Source organism: Carassius auratus, chromosome 30 (assembly GCF_003368295.1).
Source record: "Carassius auratus strain Wakin chromosome 30, ASM336829v1, whole genome shotgun sequence".
Lineage (NCBI taxonomy): Eukaryota > Metazoa > Chordata > Actinopteri > Cypriniformes > Cyprinidae > Carassius > Carassius auratus.
This window is the reverse complement of record NC_039272.1, coordinates 11354970-11380652: the sequence shown is the minus strand read 5'-3', so window position 1 is coordinate 11380652 and position 25683 is coordinate 11354970. Positions and strand designations below refer to the sequence as shown.

The 25683-nt window shown below is 36.2% G+C and overlaps 1 protein-coding gene across 2 annotated transcripts; it reads right to left on the bottom strand.

The window, feature by feature from the left end:
• Positions 1-460: 460 nt before the first annotated feature.
• Positions 461-25683, bottom strand: dmrt1 (doublesex and mab-3 related transcription factor 1). Of its 2 annotated transcripts, XM_026211359.1 has the most exons (5): positions 25212-25609; positions 24463-24640; positions 22072-22229; positions 11793-11928; positions 461-1829 (listed from the first exon to the last, which is right to left on the bottom strand). In XM_026211359.1, the coding sequence occupies exons 1-5, from the start codon at positions 25401-25403 to the stop codon at positions 1696-1698; spliced, it is 798 nt and encodes a 265-aa protein (XP_026067144.1). In that variant the 5' UTR covers positions 25404-25609; the 3' UTR covers positions 461-1695. The 2 variants fall into 2 exon arrangements, with proteins under 2 accessions (XP_026067144.1, XP_026067145.1); XM_026211360.1 differs by lacking the exon at positions 11793-11928 and having other exon boundaries at positions 25212-25683.

Sequence of the window (25683 nt, the reverse complement as noted above, 5' to 3'; positions counted from 1 at the left end):
ACAATAAAACTCAATCTTCTGTAAAATCCAATTAAGTCATTATCTGACTGATTGTATCTTTAATTGAAAACAGAAGTGACAGTAAATTTCTGTGATATATCAGGATCAATCGATACTGCTGTACAATCTGCTCTCCAGAAGTGATTTATAATGCCGAAGCCATATAGGTAACTCCACATTCTTCTCACTAAAACCACTGGGGGATGAAATTAAGAGTAAGTGCATTTAATAAAAAAACAAAACAAAAAAAAGCAAGATGGTCAGGTTATTGATTACAGCAGATGGGGCAGAATCGAATGTATGTTTTCAGGGTGCAGAGCAAAGAAAATACAAGTTATTTTCATTTCACTTTTTTTTTTTATCATGCGCTCTCAACAGGCATGCCTTGTGAAAGTCAGTCATCAAAAATGACTGAAATTTTATTTCCAGTGAACATGAGACCATATAAACACACAACCACTGCAAATTAGCTTTTTTATTGTTTTATAATCATAACAATAATGAAAATATTTGTAACATCATGGTGTCAGTGAAAAAGAGCTCACCACATCATGAGCAAAACACAACAAGTATGTTAACACAAAACCAGCATCTGGAAAACAAATGAATCAAACTGTGAACTAACAATTGTACAAAAATCTCCAAATCAAAACTGTTTGACTGATTAATATAAGAATATACAGTATGTATATGCCTACAAGATTTTATATTCATTTTAAGAAAAGGGGTACTGAAGTCTCAATTAGCAACTTATTAATACTGAGCTCGATGTAAGTGTAAAACAAATACAGTTGCAAGCATCTTAAATGGCCCTCAACTATAACAAAAAATACAATGTAAAAATTTGATTACACTGAGAAATGTGCAAAATGCATTTAAAATGAATAAGGCTCATTTCTATTGAATCAAAGAACTGAAAAATGTCATCATTTTTAGTTAAACATGCTGCAGTCAAAATATGTCTGCAACAAACCGAGCATAAAAGGATAGACAAAGGTTTGTGTCCCTCTTCTCCTTTACCATTTATATGTGACTTGACTGAGGACACTATCTGTGCCAACACCATTAATATCAAGGGCACAGCTCCATATTATACAAAGAAAGCCCAGAAGAGTACTGAACATTAGCTGGATCCTGCATAGGAACACGGTAGATGCAAATCATCAAAAGTGAAATGATGTTCTTTAGTGATGGCCATAAATAAACAAGCCGTTCACTGTGAGATTGAAGCATAATTTAATAGTATCTCTTCTAACTCAACTCAATGGAGATGCTGGAGAAGAGCTCATATACTCTGCTTCCTAAAGGTCATGGGAAGAAGTTAGAATGTCCATTAGGCCAAGGACAGCAATACTGAGCGCAATAAAGTGGTGTGCTCTGCTTTTTCTTTCACTAGTGTAAAAGAGTGGAAACAAATCATTCTAATCATTAAAAACTGCAGCATTAGCAATCAAAAAGTATGAAACATAACCAGCCTTGTAAACTGTACGTCTAATCCTTGAGAAACTAAGAGTAAACCAACCCATGTCTATAAAAATCTTGAAAAGTTGAAAAACACAACAATGATCAACCTGATCAGTAGGAACTACAAACTGTTGAACGATAAGCTAGGGTTTGCTTTAAGAATCATAATACTTTGAGTTAAAATACAGAAACAATTCAATGAGATGGGAGATTGGTGCAGGTGAGGGTTTTTCATTTGGTTTGCCCCTCGATGATGGAGTCGACAGAGAAGGTTCCAGACTCGGAGCTGCTCTCACACTCCAGCCTGTTCTCAGCGTTGATCATTGAGCTGATGGACACTGTCTCTTGAGATCCATCAGAGAAAACTGAAATCAGATGGATCACAACACAAACTATTTTTTTTTTTTTGTTAATCAGTGAAGAACGTTTGTGCCACAGCATAATCTGATTATAGCATCTGTGATGCATGAAACCTGAAGCATGCATGTAACATGAGCGTTTGGTTCCTGACATATTCACATTTACTGACAAAGTACAATGGTGCCATGGAGTATTTGGACACTTGAGCCACACATAAAAATGTTTGAATGTCTTTGGATTAGAAACAAAATATCAAGCCAAGCGGCATTTATCTCAATGTTAAGGTATAAACAACAATAAACAATAGATCTGAAAATACACCTGGGCTTACTCCAGTGTGAACTTGAGGGCAACGCTGCATTTATTTGATGGAAACTTTATTATTATTTAATTATTACAATTTAATGTATTTAAATATACTAAATAACAATCTATTACTGTGATGCGATACTCCTATGCTGATTTAATGTTCAATGAACAACATTACACTCAACATTATAATGGAAAATAGTTGTGCTGCTTAATATTTTGTGGAAAATGTTCTCAATTCTTCAACCAAAATAAAATTCAGAAGAACAGATTTTACTTTGAACAAAAATCTTTTATAGCATTGTTTAAGTCTTACTGTCACTTTTGAGCAATTGAATGGATCCATGCTGAATAAATGTATTAATTTCTTTAAAACAAACCCCAGACTTTTGAACTGTAATGTACGTCCAATAACAACCATTTTGAAAGCAGATGGTTAAAATAATAGTAAAAACAGCTCAGAAATATACATTAGTGTCCAAAGATGTTGGAGGCCATTGTATTTAAAAGTTACTTTTATCAACTTACCATTTTAAGTTTTGCCAACAAACAATATCTGAACAAGCTGAATCTTTGAACAGAACACAATGTTAGTGTAGAAAGAGTAATGTTGAAGCATTATCTTGAGATTATCAGCTTCTCCAGTTAAACCAAACAGCAACTATTAACTGTATGAGCAGTGCTGTCAGCTCTCCACAAGACAGAGTAAAGACAGTGCTTTTATGAATCACACACTGCAGTGTTTTGGCTACTTTGGCAAACTCACTCAAGCTGAAGATACGTGTACTAAAGCAGACAGCCTGCTGAGTGAGCACATGACTATTGAGCAAATATAGCGCAGGACAAGTCTGTACTGCCCTGACTTTCTCGTGTGCGCACAACAAAAAACAGCACCATATTAATGTAAATATGAAATATAAATATCGCATTAAATAAACCCCCGATAGTTACTGGTTTACACTGGATTACCATCATCTGCTTAAATAAATGACTTTATGTAAAACCGAAACACTAGCAGTTATAGTTCCCTATAAACACACATGGTGGTTTGTGCATTGAACCAGGTCACCGCTCATCTCAATATACAGATGATTCTAATACATTACAGTCTCTACCGAGTCTATCAAAGTTATGAGTGTCAGGAGGGCGACACGCAAATCCTGTTCATCTGCTTCCCTGACCTTCATCACCTGAGAAAAGGAGCATAAAGGATCTTACTGTGCCTCTCATCCCTACCTGCCCTCCCTCTTTTCCATCTGCCTCTCCTCCTTCTCGCTGCTCTGGCGTGGAGGTAATTAAGGGGTGCTGGCCAAAAGGAGTAATTTCTCTCCTCATTAACTTCCTGATTGGTTTCAGGCTACAAACTTTGTGCTCTGCCCGCAGTTTGTCACCAATTCCAAACTGGCCAATCGTTAATACTAATGTTTGTGTAGCTAAACTGCGCCGGCGCTCTGTAAAACAATAATACATGGAGTGAGAGGGAAAGAGGAGGGGCTGGAATTAGCCATGGCTGTGTTAATTCTGAGGGAGTTCATCAGAGGGAAATCTATGGAGTAATTAAAGGGAAGATCTCGCGGGTGAGTGGACAGGTCGTTTGTAGGGACGGTAAATCAGCTGTGGGGTTGTTTGGCAAGCGGACATGTTCTGTGTCATGGCTTCGTTGCCTTTGATTATCATTGCATTAGCGCTTAATATAAACTAATGTCAGACCAGCCATAAACACTCTGTTATACAGACAATCAGGCCTTTAAATATGCAGGTAAAACCAAACAATAATGAAACAAGTAAATGGATTTCCTTGACTTGTAAAATACAGCATGCAGTATATTCATTATTGTATTATGACTCATAAGAAATATCTCTCAAACTAATACATTTTTTTACACCATCCTGTTGAAAATAAATAAATAAATAAAAGAACCAGGCTAATTTAGGCGCTGGTCTTCCAGGCTGGTTTTAAGAGAGGTTTTACGTACTTTACAGCTGGCTGCTTAGACCATTTTAAACCAGCTAAAACCAGCTTAAACAGAATCGTTTCAGCATAGCACATATTTCATAAGAATAACATTTATTATAAAACCTCCACAAAGTTGCCAAACAAGACATTTCCTAAACATTGGCAGTAACACAATAATTACCAAAAATCACATGTCTGTCAAGTCCAAAACAGTATTGAAACAAGAGAGGATTTACTTTTCTGTATGCCCAAAAAAAAAGCTTATTCTCCCATCTGAACTTTTGCCCTAGTCACCCTTGTTCGACTGCCTATCTTAGATTTCCAAACTATTAAACAGTCTTTGTATAGTTTAACAAAAGGAAGCTTAAAAAAAAAAAAAAAAAGAGCATGAAAAGGGGAGGGGAACCGGTGAAAGAAGCTCAATCATTTCAGGCAGTTTGGAAAAAGTGAACAAAAGCCCAGAAGTGAGAGAAGATGGTAATTCAGGGTTGATCTATCGTGGATAAGCGCTTTCCTTTCCTTTCCTTTCTACAACTCATATACTGCCAGCGCTAGGCCATGAGGGTCCAATAATGCCCGCACTTAGATAAACACACAGAGTTGCACAGAGATAACACATACAGGCGCTCACACACACACACACACACACAGGCATACATGCTCAAACATGTACAAAGATGCACCCACACACACGTGCTTACATTTGATTAAAAATATAAATAATAGTTCATTGTATCAGTCTTAAACACAGTTGAATCAGTATGAAAATCAGTCTAAACAGAGTTAAGATATTAGATTAAGATATTAAGATTAGATTGGATTAAGATATTAGCAGGTAGGTAGTTGTGATTTTAAAGCCATATCAGCTAACTAGGCTATTTTAAATTTTGTTAACCAATTACGTAACAGATGCATAAATGCAACATGATAAAATTAATTAAAATAACATAAGGTGTTTAAAATTCAAAAACAACTACTAGATCATTAAACAAGTTCTTAAGATAACTTACTATCGAAAGAAAATTCAGCTATTTGTATTAGAGACAAAGTTGTGTAACAAGACACGTTTAAGATAAAAGGAGGGCTGATATTAGAGACTTTTTATTTAACAATATTATTAGATATTGGATATTTAAATGAACATGCTCATTCATTCATACTTTGGCATTTTATGCTTAATTGTTTAATAACACTAATAGTGGACTGTTAAATTTAATCTTTAGGCATTTATCTCGATATTTCATACTGCACATGATCAAATATAATGATAAATATAAAACAACTTGAGTTTTGTTTTTTTATTTTCTTATTTTGACAAAATAGTATAGAAGTGTAATAGCAGTCATTTAGTGGTTATTAGCCATAAAGTTATCGTTTTTTTCAGTGAGAACTGTAATATCAGTGCATCCCTATGCTACAGTATGTAACCATTTGCCATTCACGTGACGCAAACTCCTAACCTTGCCTGGTGGACTTGGGAGTGCTTCATTTGGAAAACCACTTTGACAATAACCTAACAGACCAAACTCTGGCTTGCACCAAAAGCTATGAGCACTCTCAGAAACAAACACTCACATCTGTACGACATGACCTGACTGAAGATGTGCTGGAGGGAGATGGAGCTCCCTCAAGGAATGACATGCACGTCTCTCTCAATCATTAGAGTCGTGGCAGGACTTAATGGCGCAGAAAACACAGGCCTACAGCAAGGCGGCGGCACTTTAAACAGCTGCTGACTCCTCAAAGAGTGAAGAGCCGTGGCTGCTGCAGAGAGACGGATGTTGTTCTTGACGTGGAGCTCTCACTCATAATCACATTGGCACTGGAGTTTGAAGCACTCAAGGGAGGTGAACGCCGAAGCATTTAACACTTAATGACAAACCCAGTGCAAATAAAATTATAATTTATGTGTATATTTCAAAGGTCCTTCAGATTATTATTTTATTATTATCATTATTTTTTTTTTTACTGATGAACTGATCAGTGTGCAATGTGTATTAGATAATGTAAATCAATAAAAAAAAGGATAAGAAATCCAACTAGATTTGAAAGAAAATACGAGTGCTGTTGCGGTTTTATTTGTGCAAAATAAAATAACACTTTATTAAAAATCCTGAAAAGAAAAATGGTTTTTGAAAAAATATTAAGCAGCACATTCATGTAGTTTTTCTTGAATAGAATACCAAATCGATTAATGAAAGATCATGTAAGACTGAAGACTGGAGTTGGCTGCTGAAAATTCAGCTCACATGTGAGTACATCGGACACTTCAGTCCCCATTATCGGTCTATTAGAGATCTGCACGAGTGGCCTGCAACGTCTGACAGGAGGCATCATGCCAGGGTCAGAGGCTAATTAAACACATAAGCACCTCCAGACCTGTATTGTTCCCCAATCTGTCCCCAGACTCAAAGTGTCTCTGAGAGAATTGGCAGGCCCTCCTCCCTGTTAAATCACTGGCACTGATACAGCGCTCTGCCGTCCCTGTAAATGACCTGTCCGTCTCTCCCGGCCTGCGCTCGGTTCCGTCGAAACATTATGGATATACTATAATGACTTGAGACATGGGATCGATGATTTGAGGGATTTTGTGTCATTATCTTTAAAGGAGAGAAAATAATGACAAGTGCAGAATAAGCGTTGCAGGCATCAGTTAGCACAGCTGGGAGGGAGACTGAAGCCCCCCTGGGTGAAATAAATGACTTAATAGATTCAGCTGAATTAACTTGTGGGTTAATTACACTCTGGGTTAAGGATGGATCTGATTGTACTTAGAAAACATTCTGGTCAACAATGACTACCACAAAAAAAACGACATTTTAGACGTGTGTGTAAAATAATTATTTTATGTCCAATTCTCGCTATTAACAAAACATGAATTATGATTTTTTTTTCCTTAATAAACTCCTAATTGTCTGCAGGTTAATAGTCAGCAAAGGTAGTTTAGATTAAGCTGATGTATTTTTATGTTATGTTTAGGTTAACTTTATAAGTACTTATAAACAGCCAATATGTTAATAATAGGCATGCTAATAAGCTACTAGCTTAACTAGTGACTAATTGGTCCCTATATTAAAGTGTTACTAAAACCACAAGCAATGAAAACACAAAATATGCCTTTTAACAATTTAGACAAGGTTCAATAACTAAAGATTCCCATAAAATAAAGCTCTCTGCAGCAACTATGACAGCATGTTTTCATTATATTTAATTTGTTGATAAAAACATCAAATAACTTCTAAAACATCTAGGAAATAAGCCAGTATTAGGTTATTTTCATTTGTAAGTTATTTCTAATATGGTGTCTGATTTATTATTATCAATGATGAAAACAGTATTTTTGTGAAAATCATATAGGTTAAAAGAAAAGCACTTATTTGAAATAGAAATGTTTTGTATCATTATACTCTCAACTGTCAGTCTTAATCAGGCTAATGCATCTTTAAAACAAGTCCCCATAAACTTTTAAAAACTAGTAGTGTAGGCTATATAAACTGAGATTCCAGGCTCTCTTTCACACAGACAGAGTGCTAAAGAGAGCAGAACCTTTGGCAGCAATCATTACCCATTTTATCTCCTCAGTGCCTCGGGCAAGTGTTAATGGAAATGTTGTACAACACATTACAACAGTGCTTGAGCCTGGAGCAGCCAATTACACTGGTATTTAACCAATCCATAGAGAGAAAAGTCTGAGCATTTAGCATCAGCACTGGAGAAGGGAAGACAGCATGACACGGAGGAGTTACTGACGGTGCGGTTAAATAACACTCCAGCCAGAGACTTTGCCTACAGGCCACTGATTCAGCCTTTGATTTACTTGAATGGAACACGTCAGGCTTTACAGATTCCTTTCAAATTGTTTGGAAAGCATTATGTGGCACATTATCCATCCTTGTCATCTCTACTGCTAATATACTTATGGTCAAGATTACAAAAGCTATCAAGTACTTGCTGTGTTTTGTGTGTAGGTGGTGAAAGAGAAAACTTTTCTCCTACTGATCTGCAATAAAAAAAAACTGTCAATAGCCAACATAACAACCATCCAGTCATCCACCTGACATCATACAGCAATTAACCATCTTTCCTTTAAAATCAGCAATACATTTAGTGCATGCAGCTTCTTCTGAACTCTTGTCTTACCCTCAGTCAGTGAAACAGTGTAACAACCAAATAAAGGGACACATGTAACCGCACTTAACCCTGAGAGCACAGGCTTTGCCAGAGTTCAATACATGTTCCAAAGAAAAATAATGCAAACAGGATAGATTAAATGTTAAAAAAATAAAAAAATAAAAAAGCTCCACGGCTTCTCTATCAGATGAAACGTTACACCTCTTCCTGCTCAAGCTCTACCTCTCAATTGTGCTTGAAGCTTGCAGAGAATCATTATTGCACTGTTATTTTGCTTCGAAAGAGAATGAATGAGCTCTTTGATGGCTCCTAGGAGATTTTGTCTTTTCCTGGAACTTTTAATGGGGGGTCTACCACTTCTGAAAACAATATCACATTCTGACTAAGAAGAATGACATGTATTAAATTTGTGGTTTGTAAACAGCATCAGACTGATCAATATATGTCACAAGCACATTAAATATGGTTTCCACAAGTATCGATGTGACTTGAATGTGTAATTAGTTACCAGCAAATAAATATTTGTATTCAAACAAAAGCGTTACTGATTGACAGCAACAAAAAAATTTTAATCTCTAAGAAAAAAGTATTGACGTATGAGTTGATAATGCCAAGGCATGATTTAAAATGTTCAATGGTCTTGAATGAGCATTATGCTACTGTATATCTAAAGGGTTCTAGAAGGTATTTCAAAGAATAGCATGGCATTAGTTATGAGCTAAATAAAACACTATTACCCATAGTGCCATGTAAAAGGTGACGTAGTTGCATATGTTAAATGTATTTACTGTAGTACAGTAACCAAATAAACCTAAATTTCAGCTGACAATAATTTAATTAATATTAATCAATACTTAAGATTGTGCAATTACAATGTAAAAACACCAACTAAAAATGATTATTTTAAATAAAGCACTGCTTTTACAATTTATTCTGAATGCCACATACAATATAATCTTTAAATATGGTTGTTTACAAACAAAAAATGCCCCTGTCTACTCTCTCTAAAGCTATAAACTTTGCCCAGCCTGCAAACAAAACTAACTTTGAATCCTCCAATAATAAACAACGACAGAAAGAAAAAACAGAGCATGAGAGAAAATGGTAAAACCCATAGACTGTCTCGTATAACACTGAAATTCCTACATAACTCACAGCAGGCACATCATCTCACAGGCTGCGCGGCTGCCGCGGGTGGGGGCGGATGCAGGCGGAGGTAAGGCTGCCCTGGCGGGTGATGGAGTGCAGTGTCACCTCCGGCCCAGGCAATTTATGGCGGCGCGCTGCTGACGAGCTTCCAGCAGTAAAGAGCACACAGGGGCGTATTTCACAGCGAGCTGAGCTTTATGAAGAACACTTCGACGCCCCGGCAGGCCGCCGCTCGTGACGGATGGAGAAAGACGCATGACAAGCTTCATCATTGTTTGTAAATCTTAACTTGTTCCCGCTCACTAACCCCAGAGGCAATTTTCCAGAGACAGCTGTGGGGGCCGCTCAGAAAGGACAGCGTCGCACTCCTGAAGGTTATTTGGCCTCATATTTGGCCAACTGATTACCCCAGTGCTAGGGAAAATAAATGCACATCGCACAAGCACTGGAGGCACAGATAGAGTGCAGAGGACTCAAGAGACAAGTCATCTGAAAACCACACTGCACTGTATCTCACTGTAATGTTACTTTAGAAAATAATGAAACTCAAAATCTTGTGATTTACTGAGGTACCTCTTATTAAATATCTCCTAACAGAACAAAGGTTATATAGAACACAACAATTATGGGAACAATATCCATAGTGTGACAGCTAATCAGGTCTGACTGTAAAAGTTGTTGATATGGTACTAAAAATACCATGAGATGTTTAGGGATCGGAGCAAAGAGGGAGTGCAGACTTCATGTAAAGGATCAAACTCGGGTCACAATTGCCTGGATGGTCACTCAGTGTCATCCGGCCATCTTCGCCAATCAAAGGATTGGAAAAGGATGTTCAAAATTATTAGCACAGTTTCATTCACCAAAATAATAAAAATAAAAAAGTCTGTTTATGCTGACTAAAGATTAATTTAGGGTCTCCAAATATTTAAGATGATCCCAGTTCAAGAAATATAGCTACATACATTATACAGGTTAATCTACTGTGTGAAAAATCTAAGTCTAAGTGTGATAAAGACAACAGATGTTGCTGCATTGGTTAACTGTATGGCGCTTCATATGCGCCACAGCAGTTTTAAGGGTTACTGTAATTCACCCAAAAATGAAAATTCTGTCAATTACTCACTCTCTTGTCGTTACAATGACGTAAGACCTTCATTCATCTTTGCAACACAAATTAAGATATTTTTTATTAAATCTAAGATATTTCTGACCCTCTATAGACAACAAGGGTCCTACCACGGTCAAGGCACAGAAACGCTGCAAGTACTTAACAATAAATTAAGTACGCTGTAAATATGTTAAAATAGTCATGCCATAGCCATGTGACATCAGTGGTTCAACCTTAATTTTGCAAAGCTACAAGAATACTTTTTGTGTGCAAAGAAATAAAAATAATGACTTTATATATAATATTAAATATTAGATGTATTCTCATCCATGTTCAGAACATTAATTTAAAATGCATTATAAAAAGGCATGCTGAAAAAAAAACCCTTCTTAAGACTGAAGAAAAACATTTATATAATCTCCCACCCACAACTTTATCGCCATTAGTTTAACATCTCAACCGACATTAATGTGTTTTTTTTTTTTCATTTTCAACTGGCTCAGGGTGCACCACTGTATATATTATTATTATTTTTTTTTTTACATTTTTCTTTTTTAGATCTTAAATTAAATTTGGCATTGCTAAAACAATGGTAACAATTCATAACTCCCTAGTGGATCCCCAGACCCCAAAAACCCTGCATTAGGGTACTGTATAAAGGTACAGGAAACAAATAATAGACCGCAAACTCCTCACTGGGCTCCGAGCAAGTTTGTTTTGGAGATGGGACCACCCAGCATGTAGTCCTTTGCGTATAATGGAACATAACACCCCCTGCAGTGATAGTGGGGGTGACAGACACCCTCATGTTGAAACCACTGGAAATCAGCATGTAGAAATCATTAACAGCCAGGGCAGGTGGCAAGCTTGGAGGTATACGGGAATGGTGGATCACAGAAAGACCATAATCAAACTAAAACGTCATTCAACACTTTTTTGGGGGGGGGGTTCAAAATGGTGCACAGTAAGCCATTACTGTTTTCAAAATCTACAAATAATTTTAAACAGTGTCAGTTAAAGTTGTATAGCTTTACCAAGTGAAAGGTACAGGAAAAATATGAAAATATAATTTATGATTTCTATGTTCTAAGACTGAAGCGCTTAGCACATGGTCCTTGTCTCTTTAAATCTGAAGTCACCAGAACAAATGACTCTCATAAAAGTTTTACCTTTGAATTTATTTATTTTTATCAATTTTACAGTGCCCTTGACTCGGAGTATGAACCTCCCTCAGATGTACTTGCTCACACTGTTGATAATCTCTGGATAAAAGTTTATGGCCCTAAGAGCATGTGTGTGTGTGGGACTGACCTGCTGCTTTGGGTTCAGGGCAGGTGATGGGTGGCACACATGCAGTTGTGCCGAGCCCCTGACTCAGGTAAGAAGAATAGTAGGAGTGTGTTCTGTACTGGGGGGACACGTTATGGCGACCATTTCCATTGGGCATCTGATTCAAAGGGATGTGATTTTGGGAGAGGTGGTGGGAAAAAAAAAGGACAAGTTAAAGCAACACAAAGAATCTCTTCCTATCGACTAAACAGTCAAGAATAAAAATAATAAAAAAAGAATGACATTTTGAAAGTTGCAGGTGCAGACATTCACACAATTTTCAAATTTGTAAATCATGTCAATAAGCAAGGCTCAGCATACCGCAAGGTTTTAATACAGCTTGTCTAATTTCTTCTCTTCAATAAAATAAAAAATAATTTAAATTAACTAGTGACAATGAATGAAGTGATGAACACTCAAAAAAATGGATTTGTGGCACTGTTCGTTTTACACAGATATGTTTTGTTAAAAATACACAAAAATATATTTAGTTTTCCGCCAAAACACAATTGTATTGTGCTTAATCAACTTAAACTGTTTCATTTTCAATTTTACTTAATTATCAATCGTTAAACTAACGTAAAGTGTTTAATTTAAACATAACACTATTCATCACTCACACAAATAAATCACTTAATATTTTGATAATTGAATTGGTTTTTGCTGTTTTTTTATTAATGCACTTCATGTGTTTACAGATTTGTGCAAAATTTGAGACATCCAGAATTACCTTAGGCCCATCAGAATCAACAATCTTTGCCAAACTGGATCCGCACTACAAAACTTATGTAGATGTTTGCATACTGAAGAAGAGTCCTTGGACAAATACTGAAACCCTCTTGGTGCCCACTACACAGGTAAGAACAACTGCACTCAACACAACCTTGTATTAAAACACTATTCTCTCACTGGTCACTGGAAATTGACAAAAGACAGATTGAATAAGATTAGGTTTATTAATACAATAAATACAAAATATGTGGTACTAATATAAACTGACAGATTATGAATGCATTCGCCTCCCAAAAACCATTCATTTTAATGCAAGGCAGGGGTGTCCAGTTCTGATCTAGGAAAGCCAGTGTTGTGTGGAGTTTAGCTCTAACACACCTGCCTGGAACTTCTAGTAATACTTTATTGTTTTAAAATTTCCAAGAACCTTGATAAGCTGGTTCAGGTGTGTTTAAATGGCTAGGTCACCCAAAAATAAACATGTCATTAATTACTCACCCTCATGTATATTTAGTCTGAGCACGCGGACGCACTTCCGGAAAAATCATCCGAAAAAAAGGCCAAAGACCGGCCAATTACCAATAGCATATTTTAAGCAAAAAAAGTCCGGTTTCCGATTGATGGCGGGTCAACCGATGCATCGCTAATATTTTTATGAAAATGCGAGAGATTTCTGAACCTCCATAAAGGCTGCAATGCAACTGAAATTTTCCCAGAGTCATAGTAAGGACATAAGTAAAACAGTTCATGTGACATCAATGCTTCAACCACACGTTTACAAAGCTACAATAAATTTTTTGTACAAAGAAAACAAAAATAGCTATTTTATTTAACAATTCTTCTACAAATCACATATGCCGCCATTATAGACAGTAACAGGAGGCATGAAAATTGCTTTCCTCTGCATGTAAACAAGACTCAGTGCATGCGTGTTCTAGGTCAGCAGCACCATGCGCATTAATTCTTTACGTGCTGTTGATAATGGTGGAAGATGCGATTTGGAGAAGAATTGTTGAATAAAGTCGCTGTTTTGATTTTGTTTGCACAAAAAAGTAGTCTTGTAGCTTTGTAAAATTATGGTTGAACCACTGATGTCACGTGGGCTGTTTTACTGATGTCCTTACTATGTTTCTGGGTCTGGGAACATTCCAGTTCTGTTGTTTACCGTACAGGGTCCAGATGTGTGTACCATTTTCCACTGTAATGTTTGTTAGAATCCCATCTTGACTGCTTGCCTGGATTTCCCATAAGAAGATGAATGACTGACTTTTTTTCATGTAATTTTAGAAAGAAAAAAAAAATGCTTTGTTGAAGTGAGTAACTTTAAATAAAAAATATTGTGTTAAAGTAACTAGAACTAATTGTGTGGAACCACTGTCCATAATTGAAATGAGTAATTTGAAACAAACCTCCTTATGTTGATAGAGTGAAACAAATTTGGCTAGATTGTAATAAATCAAAACATGTTGAGTTAACTTAACCGGTTTAAGTTGAAGCAAAGTGAATAAATTGAGTTGGTTGAACATTACTATTTCACATAGATTCTACCTCATTCAGTTGTGTTGTCACAACACAAGGAGTTTGCATAGGCTAAATTTTGTTGTTTTCATCTTCAGACTAATGAAATTGAAGTATCCAAATGAAGACCCTTATAAGTATGGAGTATATGGTGTTTTTTTTTTTCAAGGTTAATAAATGATTTGTTAAAGTTAATAAACAAGAATTTGAGTTCTCCATCCTTTTAAATACTTTTAGGATACAGACGTTGCCAGCAGTCAGGAGGTGATCCAGAAGACGCGTGGGAATCTATCTGAAGCTGCATCATTGAAGACAGTCCAGCAGAATTTGGAGTTTTAAAGGATACAGTTCTTCAGGACCTATAGCAGTTTACAGTCTGCAAAACCATGTTTCTGGGACTGATATATGGACTGAACTTGACCAATCCTCCTGAATTCAGGTACACATTTAGAATACTGAAGAAGTTATTTCTGGAGCCAGTTACTGTTCCTGGAATAAGGTTTGATTGGTTACCCATGAATGCCAATTAGAAAATGAGTAGTTTGATATTTCTGCTATTTTGTGTAATTTTGTAACATGGTTTCAACTGTATTTAACTTAAATTACTTATTGCTTGTTTAACAAATACACTTTGATCATTTGTGACATCTTGTCTTTTGTCTCATTACAAGACAAATCACACAAAAAATGCTTTGTTGAAGGGGGTAACTTTAAATAGAAAATATTGTGTTAAAGTAACTAGAACTAATTGTGTGGAACCACTGTCCATAATTGAAATTGGTAATTTGAAACAAACCTCCTTATGTTGATAGAGTGAAACAAATTTGGCTAGATTGTAATAAATCAAAACATGTTGAGTTAACTTAACCGGTTTAAGATGAAGCAACGTGAATAAATTGAGTTGGTTGAACATTACTATTTCACATAGATTCTACCTCATTCAGTTGTGTTGTCACAACACAAGGAGTTTGCATAGATTCAAAAAAATCCATTTATGTTATCAAAACACAATTTGGTTGTGTGGAACCACTGTCCATAATTGACTTAAGTAAGTTTAAAGAGTAATTTTTTTTGAGGGAATGCGTATTAATATGAATGCAACAAAGATTTTGTGAGACGGTTCACTTTGCTTCTTTAGTAAAACAAAAAAAAGAAAGAAAAGAAATACACTACTGTTCAAAGTTTGGCGTCAGTGTTTTTTTTTTTAAAGAAATATTTTTATTCTGCAAGGATGCACTAAAATGTTGGTCCAGCTAATTTTCATGTACACTGCAAAATATTAATACTATACAGGGGCTTTACCAATAAGTCTTAATTTAAAGGCTGAACATCCTTTAGAGGCTTTATTGAGTTTTAATTTATTTATATATAATTGGTCAATCTTCTCATCCTCATACAGTCCCTGTTTGAACCAGAAGACATACTTAATCCTATAATTGGACACAAAGTGTATGGCGCCTCAACAGTGATGATCCTAAACCGGGTCTTGAGTTCTGTCTGCACACTGCATGATGCATGTATCAAGTGTTTCATTGCTTCAGTAAAACAGTCTGTACATTCTAGACGTATAAACCTCTAGTCCGAGAAGGAGAAAAAATGGCCAGTATGCGTTATGGTTGACCTCCTGCCTAGATTGCTTTATTTCTCTTTTTCTTTTTCAAAATAAGCTGCAACAAACTGCTCTGGCAAGTTTTCTTCCCTCTTGCTAGAACTTTAAAATAAGCTGTCTACTTGACGGCACAGAGGCCTTAGGGTGTTTTCAATTTCACTTTTATGGAATTTGATTTCTGTCAGCCAGTAATATGTCACCATTTACTGTCCACCCCATCAACTCCTGACAGGTTTATAAACTGTTATTTAAACAACGTCAGCCTCTTGTATTGCCTATGACAAATATAATACAAACTGAACTGAATCTATTCAACAGTACCCCACCAATACATACATAAAAAATAAAACAGAGGGGGGAGGGGGGTGCACGAAATATGTGCCCAAAATGTTTGTTATGCTCCTCAACTATTTCCTGCCTTTTCTATGCCACTCTTAAACTACCATAACACTTATATCAAAATAAGTCCAAGTGGAACAAAATTCATGCATCATTCAAACTCATTCCCTGTGATTCCGATCTCTATCTCAGGTATGAGCGTATCTAGGCAAAATCTGGTAACACTGCATAGTGCTTGCTTAGTACAGCTTCAGCAGTTTAAAAGCGCATGATGATTACCAATTCATGTAATAAAAAACTGCCCACAAAATGACCAGGCCTGCTAGAGTCGTGCTACCTCTGCTGTTGGATCCAGAGCAGCCTCATTAATATGGGCTGGCTGGAGTCCTTTACCTCCCTGAGTGAGCTCTTATCTGGCACCATCAGCTGTCTGGATCCTCTACGCAACCCTCATATTTTCATTCTCCACCTGCAGTGCAGCGGAGCCCCACTCGCTGGAGGTGGGAGAGGGCGGGAGATGGACACACTAAGATAAAAGCCAGATGATCTCTCCCTTATCAAATGAACCCTAATAAAGAGAAGAAGCTATGATGGAAAGTTTCATGGAACAAGTTTTGATTTTGTAAACATAAGATAGAATACATCATAATCAACATCCTACCAAAAACTATGAAGTTTCTGGATAACAAAACAGCCTGATGGAAAGAGAAATCCTTCTTAAGTGATGCAACCTAAATCACAATAACATCTTTCTTACAGATTCATCGTTCTTGCAGAAACAAAGACCTCATGCTTCATGCTTCTATTGACTACCAGATTTTTCATAACATCATCTATTTTTTGAATTATAATGTATGAGTTTTTCAATCATGGACATCACAAATTTCCTTGAGGTAATTCCATTTGACGAGAACCTGAACTACTGTAACCTTCAAATCCAAATATATAATAATCCAATACAAGTGAATTTGCATTGTCTTTGATTTGATGAACAAACTAATGAAAACATTTTTTTAAAAACATTTTTAAACGGCTCCTTTACTTTTTAATGACAATTTTATTAAACTACTGAAGCTAAACAACCATAACGTACTTAAACTATTTAAGAATTTGAGCTTTTACATGGGAGATTTTTTTCTTCTGCTACAACAACTTTTAATGCTCCACAAAAAAGGCAAAATTAAATTTGGTTACACTTTATTTTAAGGTGTCCTTGTTACAGTGTAAGTATACATTTAAGTACTAGTAATATCATTAATATATGGTTAGGGTTAGGATTTGGTCTAGGGTTACTTGCATGTAATTATGCATAATTCATTGTTATTATAATAGTAAGCGCAAGTAACGCATATAACAAGGACAGCTTAAAATAAAGGTGTTACCTGAATTTTAATTCAGTAATGAGAAACGTTTAGAAAATAAGAGCTGTGTTTAGTATCTGTGCAACCAGCCATTTTTTTAAAATGTATTTTTAATCATAATGATGGTCACACAAATAAAACTTGCTGAAGTTAAATACATTAACTTTCTTTTTTTTTTTTCAAAAGCTAAAGAAAAAGCTAGACAACAACAACAAACTAAGAAAAAACTGTTTTCTATAAAACACCAAAAGAATCATAGCATATTTCCTACATTTGTCTTTCAAATGGTCAAATTCTGGCAATGGGAGATCAGAATTAAAGCTGAAGAGCTGTATCTTCATATGAGCAGTATCATTAACCTTTGCAATTCAAACCCTGGGACGCACTAAAAAGATGGAGGCGGTGACCCTGGAGCAATATGTCGCCATCAGGGTCCCAACTGCACAAATATGCTAAAATATGGCCCCATCACTGACTTAACACTCAGGAATGACTCCCTGGAGAAATATAGATTTAATTTACTTCACACTTGAGTAGATCAGATTTGATACAATGAGGATACTTTGCCATATAAATCAGAGTCTGTATAAACAGGGTGATCTCCATATGAAAATCATATGTCATGGTATGAAGACTCTTTCTAATGTCAGTGGGTGATGGGAGATTAATAAAGGCTTGTAAAACTGTTGCAATGCGATGATGGTATATCAAAGTTGAACGGGCCATGACTTTGATGATATCCTCAATTTCATGCTGTCCAGTTTGATATCTTCTAACAGTCATCTTCAAACTTGTGCAGCATGGTCTGATGCAGACAACATCCACACTGGAGGGCTGCTGCCAGGACAGATTCATGTGCTTGGACTCAGAATTGCATGGTTTGCATCTGACTCTGAGAGAGACTGATGATTATTTTGCAGTACAGTACATCTGATTATACACTGGTGTAAATCTTTAACCATACACTTAAAATATGTTAATGTATCTATCATCACAAACTGAAACCCCTACCCACTTATTTTGCTGCTAATTTGTGACACTGACCCCATATACCATTTGTACAAAAGATTAGATTTTCTTTAAAAGTTTTAAAATTTCATCTTGTACTGTACACTTATGCTCAGCAAAGATGGATTTATTTGATCAAAACTACAATAAAAACTGTAATAATGTGAAATATTATTAAAATTTAAAATAAACGTTTTCCATTTTAAAATGTAATTCATTTTGCCTATGTAATTCATTTGTTGCCTAACAAAGCTACATTTTCACCAGTCATTATGACAGTCTTCATTGTAAACATTATTGGTCAGAAATCAACCTAATATGCTGATTTGGTGCTCGAAGAACATATTTTATTATTCTCATTCATTTTAAACAAATCTTCTGTAATATTATGTCTTTACTGTCACTTTTGATAAACTCATCCTTGCTGTGTGTGTGTATATATATATATATATATATATATATATATATATATATATATATATATATATATATATATATATATATATATGTGTGTGTGTGTGTGTGTGTGTGTGTGTGTGTGTGTTATACACACACACACATATATATTACACACAGGTGCTGGTCATATAATTAGAATATCATCAAAAAGTTGATTTATTTCACTAATAACATTCAAAAAGTGAAACTTGTATATTATATTCATTCATTACACAGACTGATATAGTTAAATTTTTTATTTATTTTAATTTTGATGATTATAACTGACAACTAAGGAAAATCCCAAATTCATCATCTAAGAAAATTAGAATATTGTGAAAATGTTCAATATTGAAGACACCTGGTGCCACACTCTAATCAGTTAATTAACTCAAAAGACCTGCAAAGGCCTTTAAAGGGTCTCTCAGTCTAGTTCTGTAGGCTACACAATCATGGGGAAGACTGCTGACTTGACAGTTGTCCAAAAGACGACTATTGACACCTTGTACAGGGAGGGCAAGACACAAATGGTCATTGCAAAAGAGGCTGGCTGTTTACAGAACTCTGTGTCCAAGGACATTAAAGCCCCTTTCACGCTGCACGTTGGACCCGGAAAATTGCCGGAACATTGCCGGGTCTCATTCTGTGTGAAAGCAAACACATCCCAGGATCGATGCGGGGATTGATGCCAGGTCGGGGACCTAGTAACATTGCCGGGTTTAGTCCCAGAACAAGCTCTGTGTGAACAAAAGCAAAAACTAATGCAGTGTTGTAGTGATGACCCACGTTATCGTGCAACTCTTTTACCAGGTGTTTTGAAGGCAGATCAATGTTTGCGAATCTTTATGGGACCTTTACGGGTTGTGTGTGACACACACACACATATACCGGGTAATCACTGGCAGTGTGAAAGTGCAAAATCTAGTGGCCCGGGAACAATTGCCAGGACACATTACCTATGTATTTGCCGGAATTGCAGTGTGAAAGGGGCTTTATAGAAAGGCGAAGGGAAGGAAAAGATGTGGTCCAAAAAAAGTGTACAAGCAGTAGGGATAACCGTACCCTGGAGAAGATTATGAAACAAAACCCATTCAAAAATGTGGGGGAGATTCACAAAGCGTGGACTGCTGCTGGAGTCAGTGCTTCAAGAACAAATAAGCACAGACGTATTCAAGACATGGGTTTCAGCGGTCGCATTCCTTGTGTCAAGCCACTCAGCGTCAGAAGCATCTAAAGACAAAAAGGACTGAACTGCTGCTGAGTGGTCCAAAGTTATGTTCTCTGATGAAAGTAAATTTTGCATTTCCTTTGGAAATTTAGAGCACTTCATGCTTCCTGCTGCTGACCAACTTTATGGAGATGTAGATTTCATTTTACAACAGCACTTGGCACCTTGCCAAAGCTACCAGTACCTGGTTTAAGGACCTTGGTGTCCCTGTTCTTAATTGCCCAGCAAACTCGCCTGACCTTAACCCCATAGAAAATCTATGGGGTATTGTGAAGAGGAAGATGCGATACACCAGACCCAAGAATGCAGAAGAGCTGAAGGCCACTATCAGAGCAACCAGGGCTCTCAAAACACCTGAGCAGTGCCACAGACTAATCGACTCCATGCCACGCCGCATTGCTGCAGTAATTCAGGCAAAAGGAGCCCCAACTGAGTATTGAGTGCTGTACATAATCATATTTTTCATGTTCATACTTTTCAGTTTGCCATGGTTTCTAAAAATCCTTTCTTTGTATTGGTCTTAATTAATATTCACAAGCTAGTTTTAAAATAATATTTTACTGCCTGAAGAGTGAGAGTGTGTCAATGCCTTATCAGCATGATGAGAAACCTAAAATTTCATTTAGGATTAGGATTTTTTTTTTATATATATATATATATATATATATGATAGTAAACTAACAAAAACATATATTACTGATATTATAAACAACAACAGTCCAAATAATTAAAAGCAGCAAATAACTAGACTTGGCTATATCAGTCGTCTTGTGATAGTTAGCTATACAACAAGGATAAGGGTTAAAAAACCTCCAATGACAGAATTAGTTGCGGTTCCGGCTGAGGGGAGCAGAGAAATGTAAACATCATGTTAGAGGTGTAGCGTGCATGAAAGCCCCACACCTTCCTGCTGTGTTTGGCCAGTGGCGTGGAACGATGGCACAGGTATTATCACTGTACACCGAGGACAGAAGCTCACTATGGCCTGCCAACTTCAACAAGCCAGACGGGTCCAATGACAGCGGCCCCTATCAACACTGCTGCAACACACTTAATCACCTTATTACCACGGCCTGGGCTACATGGGACGCAGACTGGGTGAGTGTGGAGGTGTGTGCACCATGCTGGCGTTCACACGGATGTTTTCTAGAGTGCTAGTGTGGGGTACTGTATGTTTGAAGGGTTGGTTTGAAGATACTATATAGTAGGGGATTGAGTTTGGGGTCAGTAGATTAATTCAAAACAAAATGTAAATCATTTTTGGAAGTATGATAAAAAAAAAAAAATCTTTGTCATGAACAGTTCCTGTTACTTTTACCATTAAACAACACATTTTATAGTTAAAAAGTACCACAGCTAACGTGTAAGAAATAATATTTAAGAAATCTAAATTATAAAACAGTATGAACCATACTTTTCATCTAATGTAATGCCAGAACTATAAGATATGTAACTTTTAGCAGGAGAAAGGCAATGTTATTTTCAGTGCATAATTCTGATACTAAAAAAATTTATTGAAGTAATGCATCACATGTGTAACTACTATAAACATTTACATGCACAGTAAAGTTCAAAAGGGCCTGGGGATCTTACAAATAGCAGGTTTGCTACTAATACTATTATTATTATTATTGCACCTAATGTGTTTATGTATTAAAGTGGTAGTTCACCAACAATTTTTTTTTAAATAAATAACATTCTGGAAAAAAAAAGGAAATATTGATCATTATAAGACGACATTGGTATAAAAATAGGTAACAATTTACTTTAAGGTGTCCTTGTTTCACATTACTTTAAATATAAAATAAGACTTTGTTATTCTTCGAAACCCAAATTAAGATATTTTGGAACAACTTCAGGGTGATAAAATAATGACAGAATCAAAATCAAAATAATAATAATAATAATAATATGTATTATTAGCATATAATGGTGGTACAAATTAGCATCAAATAAATGTATAACATTAATTTAAAAACTGAAAAGGGGTACTTAATTGCACTTGACATGAGGAGCATGTCCATTCACCTGGTATTGCTGGTAGTTGTACAGGTTGCTATAATAGGATGAGTATGGTGTGGGCTGGTAGAGGTTGTAATAGGAGGCATCCACCATCAGGTCAGACGTGCCGTCAGTGTGCCCTCTGCTGGTCACTGCAGGGCTTACAGCCAGCATCGAACGGCTCCCTGAAACATTGGACAAATAGGTGAAAATGAGAGCTCTTCTCTGGCAAGATCATCAGCTTTAGTCTTATGCCTTAAAATGAGAAGACATATTTAGCAAATTTGCGAAATTGGAAATTATATAAGTTATATTATTCAGCTATACAAATTAATAAACACACCTTCGCTAGAAATATGACAAAAAAAAAAAAAAACACTAGAATATGAAAATAACTTTCACTGCTGTCTGATCACACTGCAAAAGACCCTGATGTTCTTCATGAGTATTTTTGTCTTGTTTTTCAGAGCAAATGTCTACAATTTCTTACATTAAGATAGAGATACATTTACTAGAGAAGCAAAGTGACAAAAATAAAAGTCTTGTTTTATAAGAAATTGATCAAAAATAAGTTTGACTAAACCAAGAACAGAAAAATTGACCTAATTTTAATTTAATTTTACCCCATAGACAGTAGATAGTTTTGGTTTGAAGCATAAAATAAAATCATTCACTTTGTTCATATTCTCTGACAACAAACCTCATCTATTGTGCATTTGCAAGGCATAAAACATGTATATGGTCAACAAATGCAGAACACTTTAGTGTTTTAAGTGAAAGTGATAGCAGATTCACAGTAATATAAGAAGTTACTTTGTGTATTACAGATGGCTCAGCATGTGTGTTATGCAATGTCACTTTATCTCTGACGACAATAACTGAAAACCTCCAGTAACTCCTGTTTCATCTGTAAGCAACCAAAGAGCTCAGAACAATTACAGAGCATATGTAGCCTTGACCTGTCCTGATAGCCAAACTCCTTCTTCAGTGCTATCAGAGCACTAGGAACAGGATGTCTCTCGTGTTCATTGAACACAACAGCCCTCCGTGGATATGGTCTGGCATGGCACAATGGCCATCTATGCTGAGAGCCTCCCCTCCCCTCATATGAGCATGGAGGTGCACCTCACTGACTGTACAGATATTCTGAGGAGGGCAGCAGAATGGAGAATCATGGGATGGGTACAAGATGTCCATGGTCACGGATCCTTTCATTTTTTTATCTGCCACTTACAGTCATGGACAGTTCAGGAGGTCAAGAAGAGGTGCTTATCTCTTCATTTTCTCATGGTCAAGCAACAGAGACCTGATTCACAGAAACTTCAAGTTGAATTTAGGTTTTATTTTAATAAAAGAGGGTGTAAATTGATGGACAAATAATGAGCATGAAAAAATACTGAAGGTCACTGTAATGAAACACCAGATGCTATGCAAGGACATATCACACACAGTAAAACAAAAGCTTATTTATTCCACAAAAAGGGGAAGTACACATTTTTTTTATCTTTATCAGGCATTTATGATAACATAATTTGATGAAATTTATTTCAAAAGAAAACTCAGAATTCTAAATAAAAAGTATGCTAAAGGTTAGCATTTTTTTGCTTCAGTTAATACCACAGGGTTAATTTTCTTTTAAAATGATAGCAATTTGGGTACCTTTTATCTACAAAAATCTAATGAATATCTATATTATATAAATAATAGTAGATAAAAGCTGTCTTACAACATATCTGTAATTAAAATGTATTACACGCTATTTATTGGCTTTTCAGTAGAAACCATTATCAAAGTTATTAAACAATGTATAGAAAAATGTTTCAGCAAATTGATATTAATTAACTGAACAATGAAATTAATTAAGTTCCATAAAATCACAACATAAACTATACAGCTGTGGTCAAAAGTTTACATGCACCTTGAGTAATCTATAAAATGTTAATAATTTTAACAAAATAAGATTGCATGCGTTTCTTTACTTCGGTCCTCAAAAGACATAATAGAATAGATGTTTACATAGCCCACAAGACAAAATAATTGAATTCATAAAAATGGTTTAAATATGCTGGATTGCCCCTATTGTTTTGTAAAAATAATAAACATCTTTGCAGATTCTGCAAGGCGTACATAAAATTGTGACACAGCTGTAACCTGTGACAATTTTTTTCCCAAGCTGACATTCACAAAAGATGCCCTTACAGTTAAAAGTTCAATCTGTCTTGGTAATATAGTTGACTCTTGTCAAAATATCTGACTTGTTACCCAATTAATTAACCTAAATTAATTTCAAAATAATGTTTTTACAATTTATTTGAAACACGTATAGTGTAAACATCCAGTTCTAGAGGAAATACACGTGTGTAAACTGGATGTTTGAGTAAACTGTGTTTTTTAATCAAATGAATGCGGTTTCCTCACCTAGATTGGTGGGAGAGGCTGTAGCACTGCTGGAGGTGGGCGACGGTGGTTCTGAGGTGATATTAAACACATCATCACCAGATGCCTCGTTTTTCACCATAGTGTCTGGATCGGACAGGTTAACAGGACTGCAAATGCCCAGCTCTTCCTCCTGGGCCTGCTGCCTCCGTAACGCCACCTACGTTACCACGACAAACAGTCACCTCAAGGCCTCAAACGCCCGAGTCACTTCATTCTCTACTTTATAAAAGTTTATAATATGTTTATAATATGTTTACACCTAAATAAATAAATATCAATAAATTAAATCGAATAAATTGGATGTTTTTCTACCGTCAGCCTTATTTCTGAGAAGAAGAAAAAAATCTCGCCAAGGCGCCAAACTGCAGCTAACGTTAGCTGAAAAACAATGTAACTAGCTACAAAACGTTACTATGATTGTAAACAATTTATCCTTATTATTGTAGCAAACAATCCAATTATTTGTAAACTAGACTGTAAACATGGCTAAAACATACGGTAGTTTTTCTTTAAGTAAAACAATTAATTAAAAACAAAAGGGTTGGCAAGGTATGAAACATGAAGTAGTTTTACTTTAAAATTTATAAACCAGTAACTTTAAGCTAAACAGTGAATTTATAGCACAAGAGAGCGGGAGATACAATGAACGCTGAATAAACAAATAAATAAAATAAAAAGAGACTATAGCTGGAGTCGCATCCCGTCGAGGGTGGCTAGCGTAACGTTACCTGTGCTGCCATGACCCGCTGTCTTTCAGCGATCAGTCTGCATTTCTGACACTGGCAGTCTCTCCAGTTGCAGAAGCGTTTGTGGCCCTTCAGTGGGGACACGAAGCCGTGGTTCCTGCAGCGAGAACACTTCGGCATACGAGACGGTTTCCTGACAGACAGCGAGCCGTTATTCTGCTCTTCCTCGCTCATGATGATGATAACGGTGATGCTGCAGCTTAGAATGCGTCACGCCAGCCGGCTGTAAAGCGCTTATAAAGGCAGGGCAGAGCTCTGAGGTTTGATACTCAAGTTTGGCGCGAGGAACCTGTGCATTCCAGCGCTCGTGGGAGATGATGTCCAGTTTCTCCCACTCAGACTAAGTGAATGCCAAACTGTCTCATGAAATCATGCTTCAAAAGACACAAAACAAAATGAGAGCATAAAAGGTGTTTATATTTTAGAATAAGATTTGTGTAATAAGTGAAAGGGT

What these genes read in the sequence shown, in the direction of transcription:
- dmrt1 (XM_026211359.1), bottom strand. Translation starts at nt 25,403, where the DNA reads ATGAGCGAGGAAGAGCAGAATAACGGCTCGCTGTCTGTCAGGAAACCG. An exon ending in AGCGGGTCATGGCAGCACAG is followed by an intron (nt 24,641 to 25,211) that starts GTAACGTTACGC and finishes GTGGTAACGTAG; the next exon opens with GTGGCGTTACGGAGGCAGCA. An exon ending in ACAACTACCAGCAATACCAG is followed by an intron (nt 11,929 to 22,071) that starts GTGAATGGACAT and finishes CCTTTGAATCAG; the next exon opens with ATGCCCAATGGAAATGGTCG.